This window comes from Eleutherodactylus coqui, chromosome 12 (assembly GCF_035609145.1).
Source record: "Eleutherodactylus coqui strain aEleCoq1 chromosome 12, aEleCoq1.hap1, whole genome shotgun sequence".
Taxonomy (NCBI): Eukaryota; Metazoa; Chordata; class Amphibia; order Anura; family Eleutherodactylidae; genus Eleutherodactylus; species Eleutherodactylus coqui.
Window position 1 is genome coordinate 88,616,494 of NC_089848.1, and position 15,013 is coordinate 88,631,506.

At 39.6% G+C, this 15,013-nt stretch overlaps 1 protein-coding gene across 1 annotated transcript in view; it reads right to left on the reverse strand.

The window, feature by feature from the left end:
• The window catches only part of COL1A2 (collagen type I alpha 2 chain), a 33,713-nt gene that overhangs the window by 6,829 nt on the left and 11,871 nt on the right, over positions 1–15,013 (reverse strand). The window contains exons 14-40 of the mRNA XM_066585642.1: positions 13,957–14,001; positions 13,251–13,304; positions 13,044–13,142; positions 12,914–12,958; positions 12,641–12,739; positions 12,495–12,548; positions 12,269–12,376; positions 11,354–11,407; positions 11,164–11,262; positions 10,973–11,026; positions 10,037–10,135; positions 9,885–9,938; positions 9,702–9,755; positions 9,535–9,588; positions 9,396–9,449; positions 8,445–8,489; positions 7,200–7,298; positions 6,048–6,155; positions 5,862–5,915; positions 3,505–3,558; positions 3,345–3,398; positions 3,200–3,253; positions 2,997–3,104; positions 2,713–2,766; positions 2,561–2,614; positions 1,920–2,081; positions 465–572 (exon numbers count right to left, since the gene is read on the reverse strand). Of these exons, the coding sequence (XP_066441739.1) occupies positions 465–572; positions 1,920–2,081; positions 2,561–2,614; positions 2,713–2,766; positions 2,997–3,104; positions 3,200–3,253; positions 3,345–3,398; positions 3,505–3,558; positions 5,862–5,915; positions 6,048–6,155; positions 7,200–7,298; positions 8,445–8,489; positions 9,396–9,449; positions 9,535–9,588; positions 9,702–9,755; positions 9,885–9,938; positions 10,037–10,135; positions 10,973–11,026; positions 11,164–11,262; positions 11,354–11,407; positions 12,269–12,376; positions 12,495–12,548; positions 12,641–12,739; positions 12,914–12,958; positions 13,044–13,142; positions 13,251–13,304; positions 13,957–14,001 (1,980 nt within the window). The remainder of the gene's footprint in view (positions 1–464; positions 573–1,919; positions 2,082–2,560; positions 2,615–2,712; positions 2,767–2,996; positions 3,105–3,199; positions 3,254–3,344; positions 3,399–3,504; positions 3,559–5,861; positions 5,916–6,047; positions 6,156–7,199; positions 7,299–8,444; positions 8,490–9,395; positions 9,450–9,534; positions 9,589–9,701; positions 9,756–9,884; positions 9,939–10,036; positions 10,136–10,972; positions 11,027–11,163; positions 11,263–11,353; positions 11,408–12,268; positions 12,377–12,494; positions 12,549–12,640; positions 12,740–12,913; positions 12,959–13,043; positions 13,143–13,250; positions 13,305–13,956; positions 14,002–15,013) is intronic.

A 15,013-nucleotide genomic window follows, 5' to 3' on the forward strand; every position in this document is an offset into this window, starting at 1 on the left:
AACTAATTTTGGCTGCTGTGTGACTGCACAAGCCCACCTGAAAGCCATTGTATGGACTGGTAATTTCTATTACATCAATTTTCTTTCAGCTTTCTTTTACTATGTTTCAAAGACCCAGTCCAGCTATTCTCTAAATGTTTAAGAGTGGCCATCTAGTAAATTAGACTATCGAGTATTTATTAAAAATACACCCTTATATGAAGAGTATCATATTAAACAACTATTTCTTTTAGTAGGTATTTAATTCTAGGTCTTTACTAGATGTAATATGGATTCATACTGTGCTATCATCTATATGCCATCTGTAGGCCATAAACTGCAATGCCCAACCACATCCCAAATAGCTTGAGTAGCAGAGTTGTCCCTTTTTGATGCTGATCATATGGCACAGAGTTGTCTGCATCAATACATACAACTTTGTTTTGCTATAATGGTTACTTATTATTTAATATTAGCATACTTACGTTGAAACCAGGTCCACCAGGAAGACCGCGCTCTCCTCTTCCACCAGGAAGACCAACAATACCACGAGCACCAAGAACACCAGAGGGACCTGAGGTACCAGGTGGACCCTATAGTCCAGGAAAAAAAGTGAAAAACTTGTGAGTGTATTCATAGTAGATATCATTGTCCATAAATGACCTACAAGGTATAATTTTCGAGTTGTAGACATTGTAAATGCACTGAACAATCACTGCATTAGGAACAGCAGGCACACAACGTGATCAGAAACTTGATACCAAATGATGGCAAGAGTGTACCAAGGCTGGTTGAACTATGGACAGACATCCGACAGAAGATCACACAGCAGCAGACCACGTATGGTAGACACATCTGGTAACTCAGCAATGATGTGCCACAGTGGACCAAATGACCCAGCAGTACAACAATGAGGAGGTTAGACAAATTGCTACAATGACCATGTGACACACTTTGCATAGCCAAAGACCAACAAGGGTGCTCCCGATGACCTTGCATCATTGCCAACAATGACTCCATGAAAGACATTCATGAATCTTGGATACATGGCAGAAGGTCATTTGGAGTGACGAGTCTTGTTTCTTGCTGAACCATATGAATGGCCGCGTCCACATCTGGCACAAACAGCATGAACCCATATCCAATAGGTGCAGTGTTGGGGTTCTATAAGCCGGTGGTGGAGGTGTCATAGTGTGGAGAGCATTTTTCTGGTATAACCTAGGATCATTGGTCATTATACTAGAATCCTTGAATGGTGAACACTACAGGGACCTGATAGCAGACTGTCTGCACCCATATCTTCAGGGAATCTTACCCAACCAGACTACCATCTTTCAGCAAGACAATGCTCCGTGTCACTGAGCTGAGTGGGTGGTTGAAGGAATAGGGCAATGAATTCTCCATACTGCCTTGGCCCCTAAACTCACATGCTTGTAACCTCATTAAAAATGTTTGGATTATGCTGGAAAAGGCTGTGTGATCTTTCATGCTCATTTGCAAAATGTGCACCAACTGAAGATGCTGCTACAGCAGGCATGGCTCAAGTTGAGTATGGAGGATGTTTGCCACCTTGTGGAATCTGCTACTTGATGACAGAAAGCTGTGATTGCCCAAAAAGGTGGACTAACCCATTATAGAGTAGTTATTCCTAATGCAGTGATCGTTCAGTAAGACTATAAGTACTAAAAGTTAAAAAAGAACCCAAACTGCATTCTATAAAAAAAATTATGAAAAGTAAATCTTTTAAAAATATAAGATCTATGATCATCATCAACACCACAATTCTTGTTAGTCTATGACCCCTTGAGTCTAGAGTCATCTTGGTTGCAAGTTGACCATGGGGGATTTTGAAACTTTACCTATTAATTTCTTTTTAAATTCTAACATTTTAAAGTTTTTATTTAAGATCTCTAGAATCTTTTATTTATGCTGTTACTTACAGAGGGACCACTTTCTCCAGAAGCACCTTTATCTCCAGCTACACCTTGTGGGCCACCTTGACCTTGCTCACCAGGACGACCAACTGGGCCACTGTCACCACGTGGACCTCTTGCACCATCTTTGCCAGCGAAACCAACTGCACCAGAAGGACCGACGACACCCTATAGAAAAACAAGCAATGGAATACAGTTAAACTATATGGTATATTATATATATACTGTGAAATGAAGCAGTCAAGCATTGGAAGAAAATCCCTAGCCTATTCTTCTAGCCTATATATTGTATCATTGATCCATAGCTTTGTTTGCATTAGTCCATGGCATAGTGAAGAGTGGAGTGAAGAGTACTGTATTAGAACTTTTTGGAAAAAGTTATTTTTCTATTTTTTACTTTTTATTACCAATGAGATATCATGTTGTTCTGTTTTTAAGAGCAAGTCATGTAGCTAATACTTATGGAGATGGTCAACAAACTATGTGTCTTGTCTGGGACTCACTAAGGCTAATGCTTATCCCTAAGAACCAACCGGTAGTGGCATCTTCTACAATGAAGCTGCAGTTTTTGAAAAGGGCATTATTAGGACTAGTCTAGTTTATAAGCAGTACAACGTGTATCTACTGCTGTGGTAGTGAGAACTTACAGCTGATCCGGGAGCACCAACTCTTCCAGCAGGGCCAGGGAATCCAGTTGCACCCTATAGTTAAGAAGAAAACATATGTAATAGTGTTTACATATAAAGTTAATACTTTATGGTAAGGTTCATGGTAATCGTGATATATAATATTGACTTACAGTAGGACCAGCATCACCACGAGCACCAGGGGATCCAGCAGCTCCATTGGGACCCTATGCAGAAAACAAAAAGATTTTACTCATTTCAATGGTATCCTATCTAGAACTAAAAATTTTGGTTAGCAACTTGAGCTCTTTGGTATTGAAGCCTCAACATTTTGGACCATCAAGCCACTAAGGATAGGAAATGCTGTCTGGTAACAGCAACCAAATGGTTATCAGGTCTTTAACTCATTGCTTTTAACTATACTATTTACAAAATGACTTGAGACTCTGTTACTTACGGCAGGTCCAACAGCTCCAGAAGGACCGGCGGGACCGTTGGAACCAAGTTCTCCTTTGACTCCCTTTGGACCTCTCTCTCCCTTAACTCCAGCATGACCAGCAGCACCCTAGGCAGTAATACATAGCATTTTATTAGTCTATTGTAGTTACAGTGAGTACAGGTAAAACCATTGGACAGTATCTGAAAAGAGCAAACACTTACAGGAGGTCCAGCAAAACCAGTAGTACCAGCGGGACCAGCTTCACCACGTTCACCCTGTAAAGTGTGAAAAAGGGAAAATCTTCAGAGTTTGCTCGTTTCTTAACGTAGGTGTATTAATCAATTTTTCATGATGGATTTCACTTACAGGAGCACCACGAGGACCGGCGTTACCAGAAGCACCAGCGGGTCCGGATTCACCCTAAAAGAAGTAACTAAATATCAAATCCAGAAGAGCTATGGATTGTAGTGTAATACCACAGAATGCTGGATTAGATTCCAGTATTGTATTCAGATCACTTCCTTACCCTATCACCAGGAGCACCAGCTGGACCTGGGGCACCACCAGCACCAGCAGGACCCTGTATAAAGCAAAATATGAATACAGAGTCAGAGCTATGAGTTCAGAAATGCAGTATGTGACAGACATTAACAGAAAGTAGGAAAAAGCAATATCTGCATTTTCTATGTTCACAGATTTTACACTTTTAATGGGTGTTCATGGAATCGATCATAAAAAAAATAAATCTTGTTATTTGTATGCCGCCAACTTCTTCCACAGCACTTTCATGTAATTTATGTATTACTCCCCCCCCCCCCCCTCCCATCCAGCAAGCTGGCTACTCACTTTACCGACCTCGAAAGGATGGAAGGCTGAGTCAACCTTGAGCCGGCTACCTAAACCAAGCGGAGATTGAACTTGCAACCTTCAGGTCGTGAGCAAGAGCTTAGGACTGCACTTTTGCTGTCTTAACACTCTGCGCCACATGTATGTATGTGCAAAGGGACTTTCCTATAACATGGACAACTCTGAACATAGAAGAAGTCTAGGTTATACTCTCTTGCCCCAGTAATGCCCCCTAAACCCATGATTAGTGGAGGGTAGCAGAACTGGGGAGGGAAGGGATACATATTAGACAGTCATGATGGGATGCAAATAAGATGGCAAATAATTTGGGAAGGGGTACCTATCAGATATTCTAGATTTGGGAAAGGGAATGTATTAGATAGTATATACTAAGGAAGAGGCACATATCAGATAGTGTCAAGTCATGATAGGGTGCAAATAAAGTGTAGAGTTAGAAAGGGGTACATATAGAATCAGATATTCTAGGTTGAAAAGGGAAAGCATATTAGATAGTGTTGAGTAAGGAAGGCATACATAAACGGTAATGTAGTCATAATGATGTGTGTATAAGATAAAGAAGGTAAAAGGGGGCAAAAGGTGGCATATGCAGATAAAAGGGATAGAAGGTGGCATATACAGGGATAATGGGGCAGAAGGTGACATATACAGGAAAGGTGACATATACAGGCAAAGGGGGGAAGAAGGTAGCATCTACATGTAAAATGGAGCAAAAGGTGGCATATCTAAAAAGAGGCAAGAGGTAGCAATATATCCAAAGGGGGTAGAAGAAGACATTGTTTCTAAAAGGCTGCAAGAGAAGGTATTATTACCGACTGGGGCAAAAGGGGATATTATTACAAATTGGAGGCATAAAGGGTATTATTAGGGACTGGAAGTAAAAGGGAGCATTATAACTGAGTGGAGGCGTAAAAAAGGCATTATTATTATGTCGGGGCATTTTTACTGTGTGGGAGTCACTATAAGCAGCACTTACTATGTGACTTCTACAGGGAGCACAAAAAGAGGAATACTAACAATGTGTGGGGCATCACAGGTGGCATTATTACTATCTTACTATTATTATTACTATCTGAGGCACTGCAGATGGGGAGATTATGTAGAAGTGTGAAAAAAGTAGGGAAGATGTTGGAAAAGAGAGGAGCCAAAAATATCTGTGTGTCATTCTGTAGAGACAAATTGTGACTGAGAGAAGTCACGATGGTGGTTTGGGCAGGATGGAGAAGAAAGGGGAAATTCAATGACTCCAATCAGACAGGATGTCACCTGTGATCACTGGAGGTATATACATATATATCAGCACTCTGTGTTTTCACAGTGAAAAGACATGAAGGGTGAATATGATACTTTAGAGCAAAGGTCGCCAACTTTTTATACCTTGTGAGCCACATTGAACTTTGAGTAATAGTCGGGAGCGATATTTAGGTCAAAAAGTGGAGAGAAATATTTAGGCTAAGGCTACATGCCATCTTTGGCTGCCACACGTGTCATGCAGCCAAACACTGTAATGTAAGTGAATGTGATCATGTCAGGACTAGCAAGTTGCAGCAGTCCAACAATCACAAGAAATCCAAACCTGATGATCACATTCACTTACATTCAGATGCAATGCAGCAGGGCTACAGTGCAATCTTGGACCATGCGGCATATGTCACGCTGAAAGCCATCACGTAAACCTAGCGAATATGTGTAGAAAGTATTACGTCTAGTATTATGCCATCTGAATTGGCACTGTTTGGTGGTTAGGATATGTCTACAATAATGTCAATTGTAGGTGCATTTGGTTAGAATTCAGGGCTCCCATGACGAGCCACAGCACGGCGTCGTGAACCACATGTAGATCCTGAGCCACTAGTTGCGGACCCCTGGTGTAGAATAAAGTCAGTGTAGAGCTAGCAAATGGTCCATATTACATAGCGTAGAGTCAGGCAGGAGTATCTACTTTATAATATATTCTAGATTTGGGAAGGGGTACATGTTAGAAAGCAGTCAGAAGAACTGAATAAACAATATACTCACGCGAGCACCATCTCTTCCAGGGTTGCCATAATCTCCAGCATTGCCAGCGTCACCCTGGGGATCAAAAAGACCTACTGAGTATATTCACCAGTTACAGTCATAATTGTGTGCAGCAGTACTAAAAAGGGCCAAGGGCAATATACTTTTACCCTACAAAGTGGGTCACTAAGTATGTCCATAATTTACCTTGTCACCCTTGGGTCCTGGGATTCCAGCGGTACCTCTTTCTCCTGGGATTCCACCAGGGCCTGCGGGTCCAAGAGCTCCATTCAGACCAGCAGCACCAGGCTCTCCCTAGAGACAAGAATTCACATTACGTTACTTTACCAATGGAGAATACATGGTATTATCAGTAAATAGGGAGAACAGACAGATACAATGTCTTATGTGTAGCCCTGGATCTGAAGAGATGATGTCAGAGATAGGATCCTCTATTTGGTGTTATTTCAATCCCTGCGTCATGCACTGCCTGATTTAAGCCCTGCACTCTGCATATCACAGCACACATCTGTGGATCTGTGGTTGATTAATAACTATTTTTCTGAAACTCGCTACCAACACTAATATGGTAATCAATGTATATCATTGCAGTTAAGGGGTTATCCAGTTGTACACTATTGGTTCCTTAACCTTAGTATAGACCATCAATAGTAGATCAGCGAGGCTCCCGATGATCAGCTGTTCGCTTGACCAGTGTGCTTGTGCACTAAGCTGATTTCTACATGAAACGGACAGCATCTTTCTCACTGTTCGAATTGTATTACAGGTAAAGTTTCCATTCGTTTAAATTGGTACTTTGCCTGCAATACCAAGACTGGCCACTGCAGTGGGAACAGCGCTGTCTGCTTCCTGCAAAAATCTGCTCCAGGAAATAGTTGATTGGTAGGGGTCCTGAACGGCAGAACCGCCACTGATCTGTTATTGGTGCCTATCCTGTGGATACGCTATCAATAGTTTTAAAACTTGACAGCCACTTTAATTTGGTTTCCCTATTAAGGAATGATGTATGACTGCATGGTTATCAATGAGCATTACATTCATAATCTATGATAAATCTTACATCGTTATCAATGCATATCTCAAAATAAATATTACTGATCTTCCAACTACTAATTACATGATCATAATTAGATTCCATTACTTGAGTACTAATGCTAACTATAGTGCTATTGATAGTTGTTATTGAGTCATATTACATCCCAAGACAATCCTTGTGATTGTGAATTCCTTCTTTTATGACTTTGAATGGGTTAGATTGTATTACTACTTATCCCCCATTTGTTAAAAAAGTTACAATTAAGCAATCTAAATGAAAGAAAAAAAAAACTGTAAAATTACTTTGTTTCCATCGGTTCCGGGGGCACCAGTTGGTCCACGGGGTCCAAGAGGTCCAAGAGGACCAGCTGCTCCACTCTCACCAGGACCACCGCGCTCACCCTAAAAAGCAATAACCGAATTAACATTTAACATATGGAATTGTTTTACAGAATATCAACACAGGCAACAAATAGAAGGATAGATAGATAGATAGATAGATAGATAGATAGCTAGATAGATAGATAGATAGATAGATAGATAGATAGATAGATAGATAGATAGATAGATAGATAGATAGATATGAGAGAGATAGATAGATAGATATGAGAGAGATAGATAGATATTATATGATATGATATGATATAGATAGATAGATAGATAGATAGATATGAGATAGATAGATATGAGATAGATATGAGATAGGTAGATAGATAGATAGATAGATAGATAGATATGAGATAGATAGATAGATAGATAGATAGATAGATAGATAGATAGATATGAGATAGATAGATAGATAGATAGATAGATAGATAGATAGATAGATAGATAGATATGAGATAGATATGAGATAGGTAGATAGATAGATATGAGGCAGATAGATAGATAGATAGATAGATAGATAGATAGATATGAGACAGATAGATAGATAGATAGATAGATAGATAGATAGATAGATAATAGATAGATAGATTATAGATAGATAGATATGAGATAGATAGATATTAAATAGATAGATAGATAGATAGATAGATATGAGATAGGTAGATAGATAGATATGAGACAGATAGATAGATAGATAGATAGATATGAGATAGATAGAGAGATATGAGATAGATAGATGATAGATAGATATGAGATAGATAGATAGATAGATAGATATGAGATAGATAGACAGATTTGAGATAGATAGATAGATATGAGACAGATAGATAGATAGATAGATAGATAGATAGATATGAGATAGATAGATAGATAGATAGATAGATAGATAGATAGATAGATATGAGACAGATAGATAGATAGATAATAGATAGATAGATGATAGATAGATAGATATGAGATAGATAGATAGATATGAGACAGATAGATAGATAATAGGTAGATAGATGATAGATAGATAGATATGAGATAGATAGATAGATGAATATGAGAGAGATAGATATGAGATAGATAGATAGATAGATAGATAGATAGATAGATAGATAGATAGATAGATAGATAGATAGATAGACGTAGGCTAGATCAATTTAATGTAATACTTACTCTTGCACCAGCAGCACCAGCAGGGCCAAAGTCACCAGGGGCACCCTAGAGAAATACATGAAGAGATATTACTCAATATGGCAGAGGTATTGAAGTCAAGTCTTTTTTAGATGGATCCTGTAGAGTCCATCCCTAAAAGAGGGGATTTCTTGCAGAATTCATTGCAAGAAAATAATAAGGGTCTACAATCTACACTATCCATACAGTATTATTGGCTATACAGAAAACTACAGGATACATTGGACAAATGTCCAAATAAAGAGAATTCCGTTAGAGTATTGGCACCAATGGATATGCACCACCTATCAACCAATGCAGGGTCTTTATCCTTTGATACTTGGTTAATATCACTTGGCTTCCTATAAAATTGGCCCTAATGTGTCTGTCTAAAGAAGTTAGGGTACTTTTAAACAGGCCAATAATTGCCTGAGTAATCACTCAAATTACTGATTAGGAGTGACTGTTGTCCCATTCAAACACAGAACCCGACAGGGCAAGAGTGAGAGTCGCTCACTTGTTAGAGTCACTTGGTTTTTGCCCGGCTCATTTAAATAGGAAGCTGTTAATCGATGAACGACTGCCTGTTTATTAATATAGAGGCAGGCAGCCGGAAGAGATCTCCGGCGCGCTCCACCTCCATTCAGTGAGCAATCATCACTCTTGTGCGAAAGAAAGCACATGGGGGAATAATTGTTGGGATGACTGTTGGGTGCCGAAACACTGGACAGTCATCCCATGCAAAAGTACCCTTTAATTGTGAGGCTCATTGGGCACAGGGACTGATGAGAATGATGATAAGCTCTGTACAGCGCTGTGTTATATGTTGCCGCTATATAAGCAGTGGGTCATAATAATAAATATCTGAATTAAACAACAGATGGGCAGGATTTTATCAAACCCATAACTCGTGTCTTCAAGGTGATTGCAAATTTACATGATTTGGTTACTTACTCTCTCACCGGGTTTGCCAACTTCTCCTGGAGGACCACCGGGACCTGGAAGACCCTATTGAAACAGAATGAACAATGGTTAATTGTGTTCATTGATTTACATTTATTTTGGTTTTTAGACAATAGTCAAAGATTCTTACTTGGAAGCCTGGGGCACCAGCTGGACCTTGTTCTCCCTTCTCTCCTTGACCACCCTGTAGATCAAATACACAAAATATGTGTTATGTTAGACCTCTACGTGTAGACGTTTTGTATTATAATGCAATGCAGAAAAAGTACACTAAAAGTATTAGAAGATTCAACTCACAGAAAGACCAGCAGGACCTTGGGCACCATTGTTTCCATCAGGACCTGGGGCTCCCTAAAAACAAACATAAAAAATTTAGAATAGTATACACTATCTGTAAGTATATGCATCTATAGTTTAATGTAGGTCTTCGGCCAATTTACTACTCTATTAATTTGCAATCACTTTACAAGTTGTACTTACTCTGTTTCCAGAAGGACCTTGGCTTCCTTTCTCTCCATTCTTACCGGGCTCACCCTAGGTGGAGAAGACCACATTAATGTCACGTATGGTTATACTTTTTAGTTACTCTTTTTTTCAACATATTGAAGGTTATATTTTCATAAAGTACTTACATTTGGTCCTTTGGGTCCGGGGAATCCAATGCTACCAGGCTCACCTCTTGGACCAGTTGGACCAGCAGGACCGGATCGGCCCTCAATACCTTGGGGACCCTTGAACATAAGATAATCAGGTAAGCTCAAAATAAAATATACACAAAGTTAAATCAAACCAATGCTAATTGCTTTCTAATGAGGATATGTACTACAGGATGCAACCATGACCTTATTTATGGTTACCTAACTATACTCAACCAAGGATAAGAATAAACATTGCAAAGATGTCTGGTTAGCAAGACTTGGGCTGTAGATGTGACAGAAACATCTGATTCTTACCCTTCTAAATTATCTGATACATACTGGCACAAATTTAATGCTGGTGTTGGGGTGGAATTTAAGTGGCACCTTTTTTGGGTGCAAATCAATGTGGACAAATTTACTTTTGATTTACACAAAAAGAACAGATGGTACACTTCTCACTCCACTTTTCAAAAATTTCTAAAAAAGGGGGCAAGGCTTTCTGCTTGACCAGAATCTAGAAACATTTATGTTTTTTTGTTAAGTCACACAATTTGTCACAATCTCATTCCGGTAGCTTGGAGGCGTACATCTACACATATTCAAAGATGCCATAAATGTATCAAAATTGTGTGACATTTGATTAAATTGTCAAATTTTGAACAGGAGAAGGAAACAAAAGTATGATATACTAGAAAAGTTGCATTAAAACTTGCCCTGATGATAAATTCACTCCGTTGTGGACTATGGGCCAAAAGTAGCTCTGGGTTCCTTCTCTTTCACCCTACATATTACCTAAGATTCAGGATTGGTAGATCTCTGGATAGCTTTTATCTAAGTTGCTAAACACAGTAGAGGGTTTCTAATCTATCCAGGGGGTGACCAATATTTGGTGTCACATTATAAAACTTGAGTATAATTTATTAAACTTACAGCAAGACCTTCTTTGCCGGCAGGTCCAGGACTTCCAGAGAAACCAGGAAGACCCTACAACAGCAATATTTGTGATGAGTAAATTTATAACACTTAACATTAACCTATGAACATTTTAGGAAAGACTTCCCATGCCACAAATAAGACAGGTTGAAGGATTACTGATTTATAGAGAAATTACGGCAACTTACTCTTGCTCCAAGAAGACCAGGCTCTCCAGGGCGTCCGGCATCTCCATTGGGACCTCTTGCGCCAGGAGCACCAGAAGCACCACGGTTACCAGCTTGGCCCTAAGTAAAATAACAGTCATGAATTAAACTGGTTTGGAGTGGCTAAAAATATTAGGTAATAGTATCAAATATTGAAGTAAAATTAACTTACAAGGCCGCCAGCTCTACCATCAGGGCCAGGCAGACCACGGGTTCCAGGAACACCCTAAAATAACCAAGATGCGAGTTAGAAATTGAATGGCGCTTTGATGTAAATGCAGTAATAGAGTAAACAGCAAAACCTGCTCATAATGAAGGTGCTTGTAGACTCTCCCATAAGAAAAACGGATTGAACATGTTGAAATGCAACTTGCCCAATCCTATTTTTTCTCCAACATTTCCTATCAGGGACTATCCAAAACACCTTCTCATACTTATACATGATATGGATGGGAGCGACCAACATTCATCTAGTGTGTATGGGCACTTTTAGTGGCTCATCAAAGATTAGGAAGTCATCAAGAAGCCATTTTTATAGCACTGACTAGTCTTAATCATTCTCAATTTCAATTGGCTGGATGACCCATACTGCTTTGTTTGGAACATGTTTCTGTATCTTATTCTTTACATGCATATCCAATGCAACCTGGATGAGTGTGATGAAACATATTTACCACAGAACAAAAAAAAATGTTGTCAATATAGCCTTCTTAAATCATGAAAAATCTAGAAATTTCGAGTCAATTGAGTCAATTTATTAATTTTCTAAATCAGTAATCAAATAATACGGCTGCCATCCATTTAAAGTAGTGTTTTTGAGATCATGATGCAGGCCTCACTGATGAGGCACTCCCCAATTATTGGGGAGGTCTAGCTGGGAAGCTAATTTTGACATAAGTGATAATATACTGCTGATGCTAGCGCTAGTTTAGTAACCTGACTATTTACATCCTTACTTTAATTTGGGTTTAGGGGACAAATGAAATACAAAACGAGATTTGAAATGTTTAATCTTGACATGGACTTCGACCAATAGTGAAGCCCCAGTAGAAAAAGGTTGAGAATCCCTGATTTAAAGTTTACTTACTCTGATTCCAGCACTTCCAGAGGGACCAGAAGAGCCAGCCTCTCCATTAGGTCCTCTCTTTCCTTCCTCACCAGAAGGACCAGCAGGACCAGCTGCGCCAGCAATACCCTGTATTAAAAGACAATCTATGATAAGTATGAAGAACAAGGTACGTAACGCTCTATTTTTGAGATGTTACTTTGTGAATGTAACTACTATAATATCTAATGGGATTGGTGATACTTACAGGCTCACCCTTTGGTCCGGTATCTCCCTTGCCGCCAGCAACACCAGGATCACCCTATGATAAAATAATGGTCATACCTGATATAAGAATTGATAGATTCTTAATATTCAGCTATACAGTGGTATGTACATAATGGGGTAACTTACAGCAAGACCTCTTTGTCCAGCAGCTCCAGCAGGTCCGGCAGGTCCAGGAATACCACGACCTCCAGGCAGACCAGGAGCACCAGCTACACCAGGAAGACCCTGAAAGTGAAAAAAAAAGCTAATTAATTTGAAGTATAATACTGCATAGCATCATATAACAATCATGGAAGTCAATGATGGCTCCATGATTTTATAAGCCACATGGGGCTGAGCCACAATACCAGACACTACCCATGAACAGCTTTACCCAATATAATCCAAATATATGCTTACAGATGCACCCTTTGCTCCGTTGACACCATTGTTACCAGCGTTGCCCTAAAAAAATAGGAAAAATTTGTTAATCAGGTTATACTTATTAATATATGAGATATTTGATTTTTAAAGTTCAGCTAATACTTACAGCAGGTCCAGCAGGGCCAACAGCACCAGGGGGTCCGGGCTCACCTCTTCCTCCAGCAGCACCAGTTGGGCCAGTGCTACCTCCGGGTCCTACATCACCCTATTAAAAAGTTATAAACCATTATGAAGCAGCACCAAAATGCAATAAAAAATATTTCCAGCCATATAATACTGTATATGACTAAGTTCACTACACTGACCAACTTACCTTGGGACCAGGAGCACCAGAGAGACCAGGGGCACCAGCTCCACCAATTGGGCCCTAGAAAAAAGTTCACAGTCAGTAAAGAAAAATCCCATATCAAAGAAGAACATAGTCTTTCTGGAAAGGAAGGATATTATAGGCTATAAATCTTAGGTTAATTGTTAATCCGGGTTTACAGGCAGGTAGGAACTATTAGGGGTTGATCCAGGGATTAGTCTGATTGCCATTAGGGAGTCGGGAAGGAATTTTTTCCCCAAAAAGGGCTAATTGGCTTCTGCTCTTGGGGTTTTTTGCCTTCCTCTGGATCAACAACACAAGAGGATAACAGGCTGGACTAGATGGACATTGTCTTCATTCGGCCTTACGAACTATGTTACTATGTTACTATAGTGAGAACTAATATAATAAGAAGTAGAACTACAGACTATTCACCATTTTCATTGTCTTGTCAACAACTGTAACTTTAACTTTAACCATAGTTGGTTTTCGGGAGAGAAGAGGCCATTGCATCCAGTTTTTTACCATACTGTTGTATGTGGTTGTATGTTAGTTATTGCTCCATCACTACTATAGCTTATGATATGTATAGATATAAATAAGGATATTATTATAGTACCGTATGGTATATAAACCTGTCACGGATAATATGACAAACCCGCATTTCTACTAATAAGCCTCAAGTGAGAGTTTAAATCCATGTCATACTCACAGCAGGTCCAACTGGGCCAGAGCTACCGTCACTTCCGCGGGCACCCTGTTAAAAAGAGACATAAGTTAGACTTTCAGGAGGGAAATGTATAGTACTGTGTATATTAAACTGCACGGTGTAAAAGTCTCCTTACCAAGTATTTAAGTTTTTATGTAGTTGTAGAAAATGTATACAGAATATATGTATAGAACTGACAATTCCGTATACCGGGAGCCAATTTGTCGACTGGCGTCAGTTATTGATATGCGCAGTGCTCTAGTAAGCAAAGGCATACCCACTATTGAAGGCCATGCTACCTCTATCAAGAGTAGGCCAAGCTCAGAGAAGGAAATAGGCACAGGATGATGCTGTCCTCTTCTTGTAAAGGGAAGAGGTAATAAACCCTCCTGTACCTGTATACTAGGGGTAAAATAGTCTGAATCCCCCATTTTGGAATTGGCTTTTGCTGATAACCAATGCTGCCTTATATTGAATGGTGGCAGCTGATCACTGGCAAGCAGCATATTTTAATAGTGGCCATTGATGCCCAACTGTTTACAGTTTTTGGCCCATGCTACATATATATGTAGATGTGACTTGAAGTTCCTGGACTTTGATACAAAACATGTACGAGGACCACCCAACCATCATGTGTCATTTATAATACTGGTGTGTTCCTCTGCGGTGGGGACGCCTTTGTACCTCATTACACACAACGTTTGCCTCCGCTATGAATATACTACATATGTGTACAGTCTGCAAACAGCTTGCCTACTCTATAATGGAGAATGTGTGGTCCTATCTCTGCTGCACACATAGGAAAACCAGGCCTTGGCTTGTGAGATCAGTATGGGCTCAGGAGTAGGGATAACAATAACCATGTCTATAACATATGTAATTAGTATAGTAGCAGGTATGGCAGGGGTCGGAGGATGAACACTCCCTCAAGGTGCCCACCACTAACAGTTATAACGGTCCTATAGAAGATTATTAATTTTAGTGCTATTAAAGTGGCTGTACCAGAATCGCAAGTTATTCCCTATACATAAAATAGGGGATAATTTGCTGATCGGTGGGG